This window comes from Crocodylus siamensis, chromosome 1, assembly GCF_052110815.1.
Source record: "Crocodylus siamensis isolate JL-2025a chromosome 1, ASM5211081v1, whole genome shotgun sequence".
Lineage (NCBI taxonomy): Eukaryota > Metazoa > Chordata > Crocodylia > Crocodylidae > Crocodylus > Crocodylus siamensis.
In genome coordinates this window covers 273,801,934-273,820,296 of record NC_143395.1, presented here as the reverse complement: position 1 = coordinate 273,820,296, position 18,363 = coordinate 273,801,934, and the positions used below count along the sequence as shown (strand labels likewise).

General features: G+C 41.4%; 1 protein-coding gene across 4 annotated transcripts in view; it reads right to left on the bottom strand.

Annotated features, from left to right (window-relative positions):
• Nucleotides 1-18,363, bottom strand: part of ADGRG2 (adhesion G protein-coupled receptor G2) — a 104,965-nt gene that overhangs the window by 32,217 nt on the left and 54,385 nt on the right. For 3 of the 4 annotated variants that reach the window (XM_090062687.1, XM_090062714.1, XM_090062706.1), the window contains 8 exons: nucleotides 11,800-11,832; nucleotides 10,093-10,137; nucleotides 7,620-7,664; nucleotides 7,485-7,517; nucleotides 5,619-5,660; nucleotides 5,312-5,344; nucleotides 3,766-3,825; nucleotides 1,751-1,801 (listed from right to left, as the gene is read on the bottom strand). In XM_090062687.1, coding sequence (XP_089918813.1) covers nucleotides 1,751-1,801; nucleotides 3,766-3,825; nucleotides 5,312-5,344; nucleotides 5,619-5,660; nucleotides 7,485-7,517; nucleotides 7,620-7,664; nucleotides 10,093-10,137; nucleotides 11,800-11,832 — 342 coding nt within the window. The remainder of the gene's footprint in view (nucleotides 1-1,750; nucleotides 1,802-3,765; nucleotides 3,826-5,311; nucleotides 5,345-5,618; nucleotides 5,661-7,484; nucleotides 7,518-7,619; nucleotides 7,665-10,092; nucleotides 10,138-11,799; nucleotides 11,833-18,363) is intronic. The other variant, XM_090062695.1, reaches the window with a different exon arrangement.

Sequence of the window (18,363 nt, the reverse complement as noted above, 5' to 3'; positions counted from 1 at the left end):
CTGACCCAAAGTCAGGTGCTGTTGGTTGGAGTGGGAGGGAGGTGGAGAGGAGCACTCCCAGACCAGGTGCTCAGGGTGAGTCTGCAGTGTGGGCTTGAGTCTGCTCCCCAAAGCCAGGAGCTAGGAGCCATGCTCCCTTCTCAGCCTCTGGCCTGGAAGGGAAGAAGGAGAAGCCTGTATCGGGGGTTGGCTCCACCCCCACAAGGCTGGGAGCAGGCATGGCATCTCCTTGCCATGTCCCCTTCTCAGCCTCTGGGCCAGCTGAGAGGGGGCTGTGGCTCCCAGCTCTGGAGGGTGGAGCCAAACCCTGCTGCAGAGACTGAGAAGGGGACATGGCAGATGACTCCAGCCCTGCTCCCGAATCTGGGGGGTGGAGCCAAAATCCAGTACAGCTTCTCCTAGCAAACTGGGAGGCTGAGAAGGGGTGTGGCTTCTGGTTCCGGGCTCTGGGGGCACAGCCAAGCACAGGTGCAGGCTTCCCCTCCCCTGCTACCTCAGCTAGCAGGGAGGCTGAGAAGAGGGCATGGTTAGGATATTCCAGCCCCACTCCCAGCTGAGGGGGGGCAAGCAAAGCCCCCAAGTTGAGCTTCCCCTCCCCCCACTCCCAGCTGTTCCCAGCTGCAGATCTGGTGCCAGGCAGGATGGGTGGGTTCCCCCCCGCCACCACCACCCTTTGCTCAGCCCGTGGGGAGGTGAGGAGAGTATGTGGCTTGGGTTACCAGAGGGCTCCAGCTCTCTGTAGTGGCCAGCAGGCTGGGAGGTGTGCTTTAGTGCTCCCTGGCTATTAATATAGGCCACTGCAGGGGTCTGGCTGCCTTTCCTGTTTGAAAAGTGAATGTTAGTTCACTTGCTTATCAGTTCAATCTATGCAGTTTGAAAAAACCTGCAAAGATTGAATCAATTCAGCCCCAGGATTTGGACTGTCTGTACTTAGCCTAAAGAGGCAGTGCAGCTGCTGAATCAACCTGCAGAGATGCGTGTGCCCAGGTGATCTCAGGCACCCTGTGTGGGGTGGGCAAGAAGCAGGCTGGGTGGCTTGGTCAGCTCCCTGCTGCCCTTTTGGAGTTTTCTGGCTCTTTGCACATTAGACTAGAAACAGATACCACCAAATGGAGCAATTCAGCTATGCCACAATCTGTCACAGCACAGCTGATTCCCTTCACTGGGAGAAACACTTTGCCTCCTGTCCAACCCTTAATGGTGTGGGACAAGAGGCAACATGATCTCCCTGCTTTCCTTGCTGCCTCAGACCTTTCCCTGCTGCCCCAAACACTTCCCCACCCACATTCGCCTCAGACCTGCAGCATGGAGTAATAGGCATCCACCCCACATTTACTGGTACCTTTTTTGTGCCACTGAACAGACACATGACTGAATAAATAAAAAACCACTTCCCTGCCCTACAACAAAATAAAACTGCTCTCTCTTCCCTTGTCCTGCCACAGCTGCTTCCTGCTGTGGCCCCGCATGCACCTTCTCCTGGAGACAATTTCACCAATCTGCAGTGGTGGTAACAGTGGTGCTTGCATGATGGCACCCTTGAAATGATCTTACAACATCCTGTTGAGAACCACTGCCCTAGACTGACAAGCCAAATATAAGAATTTTAAACTTAAGATACTTTATAGGTATCTTTAGAGGTATTTTATAGGAACACTGCACCTGGCCTCAGTTTTTAAGAGAGAGAAATAAGTTGAGGTGATACATTCAAAAAGAAAAAAAAAGAAACAAAGGAAAGAAAAGCACTAACCTGAATCATTGCAGATGACTGATGAATTACATAAATGATTTGGTTCTGTTTCTGTGGGAGTAGAAAGTAATTCAGTTCATTTGAATATAATTTTGTCCAACAGGCTTGTTCAAAATGAGATTTTTAAATGGACATTTTTATAAAAAACTTAAAATGTTTCTAAAATAGTATGCAAAATGTTTTAAAATCCATGTTTTCATCTGTTTTACACATTCCTAAGGTCCAAGCCAGTACTCAAATGAATTAAATATATATCTGCCTAATCATTCTGTAACATTCACTATAGTGTACCTATACCCATATATAACCATCTCTATATGGTAGGAAACATCATTCAGTGTTTAGCCTTCCATGTAAAAATAGAAAACAAGTAGGAATTATCCATATTATTACAAAGAAGTACTTGAGACAATGTGTCAAAAACCCCTGTATTTACTTGAATCTAAGACAACCCAGAATTGAAGACAACCCCCCAAGTAATTAGATTCTATATATGGAAAATTTATAACTGAGTTATAATTTTCTGGGTATAGAATCTAATTAGCAGAGGTTTGTTTTAAATCCATGCCCCCCTCCACTGGTACAACAGGGAAAGCAGTGGCTGGAGGGCAGGGGGAGGGGTCATGTGGCCCTCTTGCCTCTGTCCCACCCCATCTACTTCTTCTCCCTGCAGCCTTCCTGCCCCACAGCCACCTGTACCACCCACTCCCAGTTTCCTACAGCCATTGTAACTCTCCCCCACAATCCCTGCCCCTTCCCCCCGCTCTTCACAGTCTCTGACTCTTCCCTACCATCTTAGTGTCAGATGTTGCTTGGGTCATGGCACACAGCATTGGTGCTGCTGACTGGCCAGGCAGACAATGGAGTTTCCATGTGCTCTGCACCCGGGAGAAAATCCAGCCTGAGTTGGAGCCAAGCTGTGCCTTACAGGTGGGGTATCTACATATACATTAATGCACCATTGTTATGGCATATTAAGTTTAGTACCTCTAATATGAGGTACTACATAAATGTGCAATAGCTGGCACTAATGCACAGCAGCAACAGTGCACAGTCTTTTCATGATGCTTAATGTGCAGCAGACCAATTTGACTGTGTATTAGCACGGTTTTTGCTGTGGTGCGCTAATGCATGGTATACTTAGTCTACTGCACATTAAGGATCTCATGTATATGTGCCCAATAAGGAGGGAAGGGGAAAGAAGGCAGAGAGGGGTAGAAGATGCAGAGGGCAAGCAGAGAGAGGGGTAGGGGGTTCACCCCTGTGCCCCTGCCACCTTGCACATGAATCTAAGATAAGGGTTACCTCCCCACCATGCAGCTAGGGGGAAAAAACCCTCATTTTAGATTTGAGTAAATGTAGTAAATTAGGAAGTTAGTTTAGTAGCTCTGATTCTGGCATTCAGTAACAATATAGGAGGTTCTCCTTTTTAAACATTATCCATTTGACCATTTGTATAGCTATTATCATTAGAAACATCTGTTTCTCTAATCCCCCTCACACATGCAAAAAAGGATACAAAAACCCTTCGTCTCCCAGATTCCAGAACTCTGCAGGTACAAGCAAACACTGCAGAAATGAAACCTTTGTTTAAAGACTGTTTAGTCTTTGTTTCCCAACAATTCCTGGCTTCTCTGTTGAGGTTGTCATCTATTGCCAAACTTGATGACAGACTTATTTTTTTTACTTTTTTGTGATATAGAATTTTCCCATTATGAAAAGGACTAATACCCCTAACTCATTCATTTTGAAATGGCAAAGAGACAGCAAAGGAATTTAGATTGTTGCCAACATGATCCATTTTAGACATATTTTTGAGGAAATAAAAGGTTCTATGCTAGTCATGTGAGACACTGTTTAAACACTGTTTGAGGCTTTAATTTATTTTATAAAAGGATTTATTCAGATGGTATTACACACACACACACGCACACACACATGCATGCGTGCACACACACACACACACACACACACACTCAGAGATCAGTTTTTAAATTAAAGTAAGTTTGCCTTACCATTGATATTGGTGGGAAGTGGTTGAACAGTATTGATAATTATATTTTCAGATAGTGTTCCTAAAATAAATTCAGTTTAAGAAAAAATGAATTAAAACAGTAAAGACAAAAGATGCAGCAGGCACAAATGGGGCAGTGCTGGCTGCTTTGGTCCTGATGGACACAGTGTGGTCTGCTGGTGTGGTGGCAGTAGCTATTTTTGTGCCCTCCTCCACAACAAAGGCAGAACCCAGGCTGCTGTCTCTGTTGCCCCTCAGTTATTCTACTAAGACTGTAAAAAACCAGCACAGAACATTTAGATAATGACACTAGGGTGAAAAGCAAGATCTAACTTTTTTCTGTGCACAACCTACCACGATGAAGTCCTGAAATTTATAAGTCTAATAAAATAAATTTAGCAACTTTTCTAAAGTCTTGAACTCTTTCATTCTTCAAAGACTGGCCATCATGAATGATTTTTCTTTAGCCCATACTCATATTGGGATTCAAACCATGTCAGCCAAAGTATTTTAAAGGCAACCCTTAACTGGTCAGACTAAAGTATTTTGTAAGACTCTTTAGCTAACCCTGAAAACTACCCCTTTTAGTTGCTGAATGCTTAATGAAGGAGCTCCATAATATTAAAAAAAACAACTTATAGGTATTTGAAATGGAATTATCTGAACACGTACACAGTTAGACTAGTTGCTAGTAGGAATGACAATAATAATAATAAAAATCCCATTACAATTTATTAATATAGCCCTCTAAAACTTACACATCATACTTTTATGCCATCACAGCACAGTTCATCTGTGCTCTTGTGGAACATATGACATCAAAGATATTAGCAGAAAAAAAGTTTTTGGATTAAATGTATGACCTTCAGAGTAAGTCCATGAAATGCAGATGACTTAAATAAGCTGTCAGGTATCTAACTGCTTTCTGTTTAGACTTTCTATTGCCTGTTTTTTGTATAAATAAGTACTAGACTTATTAAAGGTATGATTGAAATACTTCACAATAACATTTCTGTAAGCAAAAGAAGAATTAGGCACTCTCTCTACAAGCAGAAAATTAACACAATTTAAACCATGAATCATGTGCCCATAAACCAAAGTAATGGATATCATCTAAATATGTTTAATAAATACAGTGCATATTTAAAATATTGTATTCATTCTTAGTATTCTCACTAAAGTTACTTTTTAACAAAGAAGCATTATTCCTATATATTTTCTAAATAAAAAGTATGAAGAATTACTACTAGAAAATAAGTACACTTCTGTCTTGTCTCAGAAATATACTTAAAGGTCTGGCTAGAATAAAGTTTTGGGCTGGGTAACAGAACAATGTTACTATCATATTTTTTTAAACTTTCTGTTATGATGTAGCTAAACAGTTAGGGTAATAAACATTTTAAAAGACCAGGAATAGGAAAAAATTGGGCCAAATGTAATCCTGGTTTACACAAACATAACTTTTCTGTATATTATAGTATTTTTCCCTAAGACAAAATCAGAATATGGCCCTCATTCTATATTTTTTATCTTTAGAAAACTCTCACCTCTACTATGTGTCGTTTCTTCTGAAGTTGTATCTGAGAAAAAATACATGAACAGTAAAAATAATGAACATTAGAAGTTAAAATATAAGCTCCATAACTCTAGGCAGATCTTTGAGAAATCTTAATAAAATCTTCCATAAACATTGCTGGGGTAAGTGATAAGTGCAGGTAAGTAAGAATGATGTCTCATATGAAATAAAAGAATGAAAGCAAAAATCTTTGTTTTGAATATTTAAATGTAGACTCCCCAAGTTTAAAGTCATTTTACACCGGCAAAATATTGCTCAGCAGTGATATAAATCCTTACCTGATGTTGTGGAAGTATTCAAATCAAGGCCATTAATAGTTTCTGAAGAAAAATGGATATAAATAAATATTTATATATACATTATAATTTAAAATTCTATGAAATACTGATCATAAAATGAGCTCCCACATTTACATTCAATTTCTAGATCAAACTTTACATATCTCTCTATCTACCTGGGGTGCAGGGTACTAAATTCTCGTCTGAATGTAGGCACTTAATGTGATGGCAGTGCCACCCACTTGTTAGGTAATGAACTAGCAGTTAAAGCTAAGTACAGATGTTCAAAAAGCCCAAGGTGGAAGTGTTCTAAGTGTCACCCTTCACTCTAAGCACCCTAGATTAGGTTTGGAGCAGGTAGAACAGATGTTTGCCAGGGGGGAGGCGGGGGGATGTTGGTTGCGGTGGGAAGGTGGGGTGCTCAGAGCCTGCCTGCACTGGCTAAGGCCAGCAGGCTGGGGGCACTCCTTCACACTTCCCAGGAGAATGGCAAGCCCAGCCAAGCAGCTAGCCAGACCTGATTAGCCATCCCGGCCCCTCTCCCCAGCCAACTGGGGAGCCCACACAGCAGGAGGGCTCTGTTTTACCCCGCCTCCAACCTTAGAGCCACATGCGAATTTTCACTGTGCCAGGAACTGGGGGGGAAAGGAAACAGGGATCCCCCACCATATGGGCCCCTCCCAGCTTGCTGGCTTAAGTCTTTGGGAGAGCTGGGCTGGGGCACATAGCAGGGGGGCTTTACCCTGCCCGGCCCCAGTTCCCAGCACAGCAAAAAGCTACCGGGGGGAGGTGGGGTGACACATGGAGCTCCCCTGCTACATGGGCCTCACCTGCCCCCCACCCCCCAACCCAAGACAACAAGCTGGGGGGCACACATTCAGGGAGGACTCCATTCTGCCCTCCCTCTACCTCTCCCCCCTGCTCCCCTGCCCAGCGATGCCACAAGACAGCCTTTTTTTGTCTTTTCTCTGTAACAGTCTGGGGATGGGGCTGGGCTGGTGCAGAGCAGATAAGCACTGCCTGAGACTAGCATGCTGCCCAGAGGCTCCTGGGATGATGGGGGACTGGACTTATCTTGAGTAACAAGGGGATTTGGTGCAGCCATTTGACAGAGTATTCTAACTTAAAGCACTTTAGTCTGATATACTACATCCATCCAGGTCTCTCTCAGACTGGGATCCACCAGTTTTAAAGTGGTCTATGTGCAGTGAATGTCTGTTTGGTTACAGGTGTAGAGCACTTTCTGAGTGCTTATCACATGATAAATGTAACATCTGTACCTGGCCTTAGAGTTCCAATCCTATTCCTTGGCCTGTTTAGGCTTTTTGCAGTTGGCAGACATCGGGTGTCTGGACCATAACTCAGAAGCAAGAACTTCTCATTCATGATTCCTTTCTCTTGTTCTGTATCTGGCACCATGATTCTTGTGCTCTGACTGACCACTGGGTCAACTTCTTGAACAGGAAGGGTGCCCCTAAACATTTTTCTATAGTCTGATGGTGAGAAGATTCTGCTGGGAAAAGGAACATGTGGGTTTGGTCTGTATTCCCTCAGACTTCAGAAAGCTATGTGTGACTTCATAGGCAAAGACTCTAACCATTGAGCTATTTTATAAAAGTGATTTTAATTGAAAGTGACCATGGCTGCTGCACTACATGCTGAACTCTGTGCTATTAGTATGTATCAGGCATATGTGGAGCACACCTAATGTAGCAGGTTTCCTCCACAGGCTTAGACAGCTTTAGAGATAAATATATTTCTGATATAAATCAACACAACTTTACTTAATGCAACATAGTTCTGTCTTCTAATACCATTTCTGCCTGAAATCCTACTGCTAGTTTTTATTTTTATAAAATCATTCACCTGAAGTATGGGTAATTTCTTCTGAAGCTGTATCTGAGAAAAAAAATTATAGAAAAAATATATAAATTACAGAATAAAAAAATCAAACTGTAAGCTAAATATATCTAGATATGAGAAATGTTAATCAAGTCTTGCCTGAAGCATTAATAGGGTAGGTGATAAAAGTAACAATAGATGATTCTGAAAAAAAAAGAAAAGAAAAAGAAAGGTGCAGCATACAATTAGCACTTCAATTTTTTTTAGGTTTTAAGGTAAGGTTTTCAAAAGTTCAACACCCACACTGCAGTATGAATTTTAAAACACAAAACCTCCAATTTAGGATCCTAAAAATAGTAAACAGATTTTCAAACTACCTTGTACACACTGAAAACAGTGGGCATAGAATATTTTTGAAAGATTTCCATTAGTGCTTGAATAGCTCTTGGTAACAGAGCTCTTTTGAACATTTTGCCCTGACTTTATTTTTGTACTAATTAAAGATACTACTTAGGCCAGTGCAGTGCGGTGAAAAGCAATGAGCTTTCGCATCAATCTTCTATTGCCAAGCAGACTTGAGCTGTGAGAGCCCCACCAGTTTAGTTCAATGAATGACTTGAGCAAAGATAAAATATACTGAATTAAGGCAAACAGTAGATAATGTGATTATCATCTCTTGTGCTTTGCATTGCTCTGCTAAAAAGTGGGATGGATGCAGATAAATACAAGAAACAAAACAAAAATATGTATCTTAAGCAAAGCAGAAACAGAATAATAAAAAGTATTCTTTTAAATCAGGGATGTATGAATTAATTGTTCAAATTCATTCATACTTATTCATTAATTCACACATTTCTCATAGCACAACATAGAACTAACTAGAGTGAGAAAGCAAAGTAGGGCAAATATGCCCTCTGACACATCAAAAACTTTGAAGAGCCATACATAGCACTGCTTGTAAATGTGCCAGAAGAGGTCAGTTCTGTTTTCTCCACAACGTGTGCTAATTGGTCAACTGTCATTGTGGGAACTGTTATCATGAACATATTAAAAAGAGTGGTTTATGGAACCATAGAGAGTTGTACACCAAGACAAAAGCAACCTACTTCATGACACAAAGAAGGGGAACAACTGAACTCTTTTTTCAAAAATCATACTTGGAAATGTATTTATTTGTACAACCCATTAAAATCCCTTAAACAGCAAGCCTGCAGAGAGAGACTGCAATTCAGTCTTTGCTACAGAATTTATTTGGTGTGATTGTTATAGATACTGAATTAAATTGATGGCAGGGAAGATAACCATCCTCTACAACAAGGAAGCCCTTTTTTTTACCAAAATATATGCCTGTTCAGTGTCCTGCCCTCAAATAAGTAAGATGACCCTGTGCATTACAATAGAATGCAAAGGATTTTATTCTGATGCAAACAGTAGAAGGCTTAAATATAGTAACTCATTTACACAGTACTGCTTTGTGCACACCAAAGAGGACACCTATCTTACTGTGGCAGAAGGCCACTTATGTTTTTCCCCAAAAACTCTGCTTTGTGACAATTTGGTTAAGATGGGCCCTGAAGAGGGTACACACCTTACCCTATCTCTTTAGGTAACCTGAGCTGGATACATTCCTGAGGGAGGGGGGAAACCTGTTCCCTCTCTCTATGTGACTGGCATCACGTACCTGGCTGAGGGGCTTGGGCTCCCAGGGGAGCTAGGAACCACCAGTCTGCCCAGCAACTAGTGATGCATTTCAAATTGGTTGGCTGACAGCCAACAGGTGCTGGCCTCCATTGGACCAGGTAAATGAGGTCATAAGGGCTATATAAGTTAAGGACTGCCCAGGAGGAGGGGGCAGCAGCCATGAGGCAGGCTCAGAGAAAGAGAAGAGCTGGACCATCTGAAACTTGCTCTGTCTCTCAAAACTCATGATCAAGGAACTGCCTGCCTCCAGAGGGAATCTCCACCTGCCTCTGGATGATACTTGTGAGTAAGCTACCTGAGATGTAACTAGATATATAGCTTGCAGTAACTCAGATGTGTGATCAAAGGCTACCCAGCTATGCCAGTTTGCTCTATGGGATTTCTCTGATATTGCTCTATTCTGTACCCTATTCCAACCCTACCCCTTGTAACCAATAAAGTTCTCCTTTGTACCTAGCATGGGAGACTTATTGGGAGTGGGTCTAGATTATGCTTTGGGGTCCCCTTGGTTCGGATGACTAAGGGAGACCACTACTTGTGCTTCTGACTGAGGGAAGCATCCCAAGTTTTTGAAGTGAATCAAGTACCTTCAAGGGCTACTAGGCCTGCATTTCCCAGGGTGTGCAGAGCTAGAATCAAGCCCATCCCTGGGTGGTGGCAGTGTTACCCCCCAGGCTAGCGGGTGTGCTCCAGGAAGGGGGTTGGCCAGATGTTAGGCACCCCCCAGGGAGGTACTCGGAGTCTGGAAGGTGGTCGGGCACAGTGAGGTGGGTGGCTCAATGCAGGAGTGCCCCCTACTGGCCCGCCACACATAAACAGTAGAAGGCTTAAATATAGTAACTCATTTATGCAGTACTGTTTCCTACACACCAAAGAGGACAACCTATCTTACAAGAACTAATATTTATCATTATACTAGAAATTTTCTTACCAGCGATGGTTGTTGCAACTGGTAAATTAGACTTTACAGCATCCACTATAGAGAAAAAAAATTAAACATAATTTGGTAGATGAAGTTAATTCTAGTCAGTTAAACATAAAACCATCCTCAACATTTTTTCCTAAGTCCATTGAGAGTTAACTGGGTGTAGTCATCATAACAGGGTAATCAATCCCAGCCTGCCCATGAACAAGACCGCTTCAGCTCCAAAAGGAGAGAAAGATAACATCATCTCTACTGCAGTGCTAACAGAATCATTAGGAAATTGAAGGGAATTCAGTCTGAAATTACCCATACTCATAAAGTGGGTCTCTCTTCCATAACTATTAGTCAATTTTCTTTATGAAATGTTGAAGAAACTCTGTTCACTTTTGTTGGATGGAATATGTTGCATGCAATACACTGGGCCCAAGACATAAAACAGTGCAGCTGTTAGATGGGGGAGCTATGGGGCTTTAGGAACTAAATCATTTAGGAAAGAGAGACCTGATTGTGGAGAGGAGGTTGTGACTCGGTTAATTTCTGTTGCTTCCTGTGTTCAGTGTCCAGTCTCCAGCGTGTATGAAAGGCTACAAGGGCCAGCTTCCAGAGCTAAATTAAATTTTATGCTGAAGGCCCTTATGCTTATAACAAGTAAGGGGTCCCCTTACTTTTGTGGCCTCTATGACTCCACCCACACATTTGTGAGGAGTAGCAGGGAACACACTGGAGCATGCTGAAGAGGCTCTATCCCAGGTGATTTGCTTATGAGATGTGAGCTTCTTTAACCCAGACTGAAACCCATTAAATGCCCAGTATGGTCAAGAGCGAGTGAAGGTACACAGGGCTTTCTAAGTGTTTAAACAAATACATGATACTAAATATTATAGCTTAAAAAGCCCTCTTCAAAATGTAAGGACACAGAAGTCCAAAGCTTGTAAATCGATCATTTTGTACCATTCAAAATACAGTTTAACTCTGGTATAAAGCCTTATCTGTGGTTGTGAGAGATTTGAAGTCAGGGACAGTAGTAGCTTCTGCAGGAAAACAGTGTTTTCAGTTAAACATATAATTTCATTTAAAAAATCTGTTTTGATTACTAACTCTCTCTCAAGAGTTTGTTTTCTATTTAAACTTTTTTCTTGTTTGCCTTTAAAATATGCTATAACTTCTTTACATAAAATTACTTCATATTAAATTCAAATTCAGCTTTATGTTTAGAATCACATTGGTAGATCTCCAGTAGGTCGCCCTTCTCTGGGCAATTACTGAACCTATTTAAACCATGAAACCTGTGCCAATAAACCAAAGGGATGGACAAAGTTTAAATATGTGTAATGACTTCTGGGCATTAAAAAATTGCTTCAGCGTTAGCCTTCTCACTGAATTTGCTTTAAAAATATACAATATCTAAATATAAAAATAGTGAAAAAACCACACATAAATAGGCACTTTGCTGTAGGGTGTAGGCAGCATTGTCAAAGCTCTGACTAAAAAAAGGAAAAGGAATTATTTTGGTAACTACATAATACATTTAATTTGGTTAAAAAAAATTAACTGAGAAGTCACTAAGCAGCCAGTATAAATAACATTTTTAAGGATATGAAAATAATTAACTCAGGCCAAAGCAGCACTAGATACAGAACTATTTTCTCTGCTTGTACCAGGTCTGAATGTGACCCTCATCTACATTTTAGACTTGTACAAAACAATTCTCACCTGCAGAGTCTGTAGTATCTTCTGAATTTGTATCTGATAAAAAAAATGAAAAAGATAATAGTAAAAAGAAAAAAATAAGAAAAATTACAAGGGAAAACATACGCTACATAAAAATATAGCAACCACAAAAACAAAAGAAAGGAAAAATAGCCACCCATAAAAGAGAAACAACATTAGTGCTTTCATTTCCCCACTTCCTTCCTGCTCCCCCCCAAGAGTTTGGGGGTGCATTTTCCAACTCAAGTCTCAATTCCAAGGAGAGAGAATTCCAACTTGGGAACCTAAAAGGAGCAGGCAGACTGTCACAGATGCACAGGAAAAAGGAATAGGTGCTGATTAGCTTTACTAGTTCATTAGGGAATACCACCCAGCAGCAATCATATAGTGTAGGTGACCATTATTCTTCAATTGATCTTTCACATCTACTTTGGGGGAGGTCTGACAGCAGCTTTCCCACTTTCACAGCAACTCCCAGCCCATTGCCATCACCTAATCACCATCTCCACTTGCAAGGACTAATGGGGGAATCTATGACCTTTTAGCCCTTCTTTCTCTATGGGAGCAACTTTAGGGAATCCCACCACACCTTCTCCCTCTTCCTTAGGGGCCTTCTCCATAAGTTGACCTCCAATTTCAGTATATTAGGGAACCAGCCCCCCTGCTCTGGGATAACTCTCTGAACAGTCACCTGCTGTGTTGAAATCACTTGAATAGGACATGCTAACATATCTAACCTGGTCTTTGATCTGCTGTAGGCTAGCTGAAAAAACCTCCCTTGCTTCAGCAGACCCAGTGGTAAAGGGAAATTTATTCCTAGCGCTAAGAAGAATATGATTGGCACAATGTTTATAACAGGGCACATCCAGACACGCACTTTCATGAGCATTAGTCTATTTTATTGTGCAATAAAGTGTCACAGAAACATGCTCTTTAGCTAATCTGCATCAAAATAGGTGAATGCACCTTTTTCTAGTACCTCACAATGGAGGGCATTTTAATGTGTTCTGGGAGACATGGAGTGGTGCTTTAATTAGCCAGCACTTTTAACTAGAGGTGCCCAAGCATCATGCGTATCAGCATTCTCCACTCTGAAAGATGGTGGTGGGGTGCTTTGAACTCAAGTTCATTGAACGAGCTTTAGTTCAAAGTGCCCTGCCACCATTTTTCGGTGCATGGACACCGATATACATTATGCCAGATTCTGCTGGAATGTGTTTATTTCCATGCTCCAGCAGATTCAATTAATTGAGTCTGCTCAGATGCACTGGATTTCCAGTGAGTTGGAGCCAGCTCCCTGCACATGTACAGGAGTCCCGAGGTACTAAATTTAATGCACATTACCTAAAGCACATTAATGCATGTGTAGACGTACTCACAGATTACAAAGCTTGGTCCTAACCTTAGTTCCCTGTGGGTTAGGGTACAGCTACTGGCTGGAAATGACAGAAAATTGTAACTAGAGAAAGCAAAAGAAAAAATACAACCCAGAATCAGGGTAAGAAGGTGTGCTTCCCCCTACCCGTAGTGATACTTTTAGGCAACCCCTCAGTCATGGATGCCCTATACTATTGATTCTCAACCAAAGTGCTGCAGCACCCAAAAGTCCCATGAGATCCCTTTAAGGGTGCCATGGGGTGTCACAGAGTAAGCAGTGTCAAGTGTGCAAACACCTACATATGATTCACATGATGAACCCAGTGATTTCAAACAGGAATCTATAGGGTCCAAAACATTCTGACCTGTTGTGGTTCTTCTGAGTTCTTTCCAACAGAAGAATTGTTTTATATATTTTTTCTGCAGTCAAAAATTGAGTGTAAATGAAGAGCTAGCATTTTCCAAGGAGTACCTTGCTGTGATTCTAAAGAAGTAGAGAACCATTGTCCTATACCCATCCCATGACAGAACATGGTGCTTGGGGGGGGGGGGCGGGTTCTGCAGGAAGATTGGCAAGTATGGCAGAAGACCAGCTTGACTTAGTAGGGAACTCTTCAGTGAACTAAAACACAAAAGGAATGCTCAGGCATGTAGGGATGAAATCAGGAAGGCCAAAGCACAATTAGAGTTGCAGCTAGCAAGGGAAATGGAGGATAACAAGAAGGGTATCTACAAGTATATCAGCAACAAAAGGAAGATCAGGGAAAGTACAGGTCCTTTACTGAATGAGGAAGACAACCTACTGGCAGATGATGTGGAAAAAGCTAAAGTACTCAATGCCTTTTCACCTCAGTGTTCACAGACAAGGTCAGCTCCCTGTCTACTGCACCTAGCAGCACAGTTTGGGGAGGAAATGAGCAGCCAATAGTGGTGAAAGAACACGTTAGGGACTGTTTAGAAAAGCTGGATGTGTACAAATCCATGGGGCTAGACACATTACTCCCAGGGGTGCTGATAGAGTTGACAGATGTGATTGGAGTTGGCAGGCATTGGGGAATCCCTGTTCCCCTGAGCACTACCAGGAGTGACTAAAAATAACGGTCACAAGCTGGCAGAGGACTAGACTAGACATCAGGAGGTGCTACTTCACTGTCAGGGCGGCTAGGATCTGGAACCAACTTGCAAGTGAAGTGGTGCTGGCTCCTACCCTGGGGTCTTTAAGACAAAGCTAGATGAACACCTTGCTGGGGTCATTTGACCCCAGTACTTTTTCCTGACAAGGCAGGGGGGCGGACTTGATGATCTGCTCAGATCCCTTCCGACCCTACTAACTATGAAACTATGATTGCAGTATGACTGACCATTGTCTTTGAAACTCATGGAGATAGGGAGAGGTCCCTGATGATTGGAAAAGATCAAAATATAGTGCCCATCTTTAGGAAAGGGAAGAAGGCAGATCCAGGGAGCTACAGATCAGTCAGCCTCACCTCAGTCCCCAGAAAAATCATAGAGTAGGTTCTCAAAGAAACCTTTTTTAAGCACTTAGAGAAGAAGGTAGATTAGAAACAGTCAGCATAGATTCACCAAAGGCAAGTCATGCCTTACCAACCTGATTGCCTTCTATGATGAGATGACTGGCTCTGTGGATGCAGGGGAAGTTGTGGACATGATATACATTGACTTTAGCAAAGCAGGTTCTTTGGATAGATATGATATCTTTTACTAGACCACTTTTCCCTCCCTTCCCCCCTACTCGTATCCCTACCCTTTGTATTCCAAACTTTCACTCATTTGCATCTTCACAGACTTCTTGTTTACTTTAGCTTCTTTCCTACCTTGAAGAACTTAGAACAGCAGTGGAGTGGATATCACATCTACCCAAAAAACCCTGCCTGCCTACGTTCTTAGACTAACATGGCTACAACCAACACCCCTTGACTTTAGCAAGGGCTTTGATATGGTCTCCCCCAACATTCTTTCAAGCAACCTAAGGAAGTACGAGTTGGATGAATGGACTAAATGGCAGCTAAAAAGCTGGCTGGATTCTCAGGCTCAAAGGCAGGTCATCAATGGCTCAATGTTTAATTGGCAGCTAGTATCAAGTGGAGTGCCCAGTGGTTGGTTCTGGGGCTGGTTTTGTTCAATATCTTCATCAACAACCTGAAAGATGGGATGGAGTGCACCCTCAACAGGTTTGCAGATGACATCACACTGGGAAAAGTAGTAGATACGCTGGAGAGTAGGGTTAGGATTCCAAGAGACCATGACAAATTGGAGGACTGGACCAAAAGAAATATGAAGTTCAATAAGGACAAGTGTGAAGTCTTACACTTAGGACTGAACAATCCCATGCACCAGTCCAGGGTAGGGACTGACTGGCTAAGCAGCAGCTCTGCAGAAAAGGACCTGGGGTTTACAGTGGACAATAAGCTGAATATGAGTTAGCAGTGTGCGCTTGTTGCCAAGAAGGCTAACAGAATATTTAATTGCATTAATAGGAGCACTACCAGCAGAATGAGGGAAGTGATTCTTTTCAGATGACCCCAGCCAGATGCCTATCTAGCCTTCTCTTAAAGACCCCCAAGGTAGGGGAGAGCATCACCTCCCTTGGAAGCCCATTCCAAATTTTGGCCACCCTCACCATGAAGACTTTTTCCTGATATCTAGCCTAAATCTGCTCTCTGTTAGTTTGTGACCATTGTTCCTTGTTACCCCAAGAGGCGCCCTGGTAAACAGAGCATCTCTAATCCCTTGCTGCGTCCCCCTAATGAATTTTTGGTGGCTACAAGCTCACCTCTCAGCCTTCTCTTGCGGAGGCTAAGGAGGTCCAGGTCCCTCAATCTCTCCTCATAGGGCTTGTTCTTTAAGCCCCTAACCATATGAGTGGCCCCCCTCTGGACCCTCTCGAGTCTATCAACATCCTTCTTGAAATGCGGCACCCAAAACTGATTGGGGATGATCTAATTGGGGATGTCCTGCTTTGAGCAAGGGGTTGGACTAGAGATCCCTTCCAAACATAATTTTCTATGATTCTGAGGCAGAAATTCTCTTTCAAAACTGTTTTGCCTTACCTAAATGTATTTATTTGCATTATCCATTAAAATCTTTCAACTAGTACTATGTTCGCCTAAATCCAAGATGACTTAGAATTTAAGACAACCCCAACAAATAGATTCTATACATGGAAAACTTTGTTCTATTTTTCATGTATAGAATCTAATTATTGGAGGGTTTACTTACATTCCCCTACCAGTGCAGCTGGAAAAACAGTGGCAGGGATGGAGGCAGTGCAGGACAGCAGATTAGGGAGGAGGGGAGTACACAGCTATTACTGCCACCACTCCCCAGCCAGAGTGGGGCTGATATGGCAACTGGAAGTAAGTGGGAGTAAGGGGATAGGGGGCAGGGGCAGTGTGGGGAAGAGGGGTGGAGGAAGAGGGATGGGGGAAGCGGGCAGCGGAAGGGCAGAGACAGTGGGGGATGCAGAACCAGGGTCAGAGCTGGAGCTGCAGCAGCTGCCTGTACCCTCCCTTCCCTTACTCAAATCCAAGATGAAGCCATTTTTCCCCTCCGGGGTGAATTTGAATAGATACAGTATATATTCTACTACTTTGTATTCATTTGAATAAGAGCTAGACATATCTGTCCCTTGCATAATAATAAACCTTATGGATTGTTAGGACTACTTATGGTTTCCTTATACAATTATAAGTAATCAAAATATGGGACACTAAATGGAAAGTGCCTTTTGGTCTTCACTATAGCATTTTGTTTGATGTGAATAGTTACAGACACTGAATCGACTTGGGGACAGAAAAAAATCCATTTTCTATAATGTATTTATATAATCAAAATACAGACATTGATGGAGTTGGGTTTATTGTTGTAGTTTAGAATTTGATATAGAGAAAAGATTGACATAAGTATTAACATGTTTGGCTATGTTTTTATCTGAATAAATGCAACTATGTAAAAGTCAAGTCAGTCTTACCAATCAATACTGGTACGTGAGAGCATTTGCCAGAAGAGGGCAATATCTGCCCACTAGAAATATTTTATCAGAACTCCAGCTCCACGTAAGAGAGAGATACAAAATCTTTATTCTAATAGCACCTGAATACCCAGACAATCCTTAGGGATATAAAAAGAATTCAGATTGGATTGCCCACATTCTGTTTTATGAATATTCAACCATTTGTTTTTTGAAATCCCATTACTGTTGGATACTATATTATAACTAAAAAGCAGCAATTATAAAATATAGCTAAGATGGAAAATATCCTCACAAAAGAAACCAGCCTAGCAAATAATCCTTCCAAATAAGGTTAAGAAATTTAGAGATAAAACTTAAATATATTATTATTCCTACAAATAGTCAAGGGAAAAATAAGACAAACAAAAATACCTATATAAACAACTATATTAGTCTGTTTTGCCTTACCTAAATATTTTAACATTCTGGCTCAAAACCTGAAGTCTGCTTTTTTAGAGATGAACAAAGAAAACTTTTTAATATTCTTAAATTTCCACCAATGAAACCTTGACTATGGAGTACATGAACAACTAAGATAATGAAGATTTTTAAGGAAAAGTAGTGTACTGAGAAGATTCCGCTCTGGTTTAAAAACTGCACAGTTCTACTGAATACAAAGAGGTTTGACTTTTTTATATCAGTCTGAACTTGTATCTAATACTAGTGTGTGTTTGTGCGCATGTAAAACAATTGTCGCCTGAAGTATTTTTAGTTTCTAGTGAAGCTGTAACATTGAAAAAAATAAAGTTCAAAAAATAAAAAATTTAAACATAAGCTAAATAAATCAGAATATTAGAACTGTGATTATACCCTTGCTTGTGGAACAACTGAGGTACTTGATTAAAAAAATATATATTTTCCAGCAAATAAACAAGGAAAGCACTGCTAAAAATAATTCTAAGAATTTTGGAGCTAGATTTTCAAATGTTCCAATATCCACAGCTGGAATTATTATTGAAAAACTAAAAGGAAAAAAAATGTAGAGGCCTAAAAAAAGTGACCAACTTTTTAAAAAGATAAAGCATCCACTGACAGAATTGAGTACTTAAAAAATCTAAACAAGTATCTGAACAGGAGTTGTTGGCAACCTCATTTTTTCGAAAAACTTAGCTTTAGTGTACTTTTATACTTAGAAATGACACAGATTAGACTGAGAT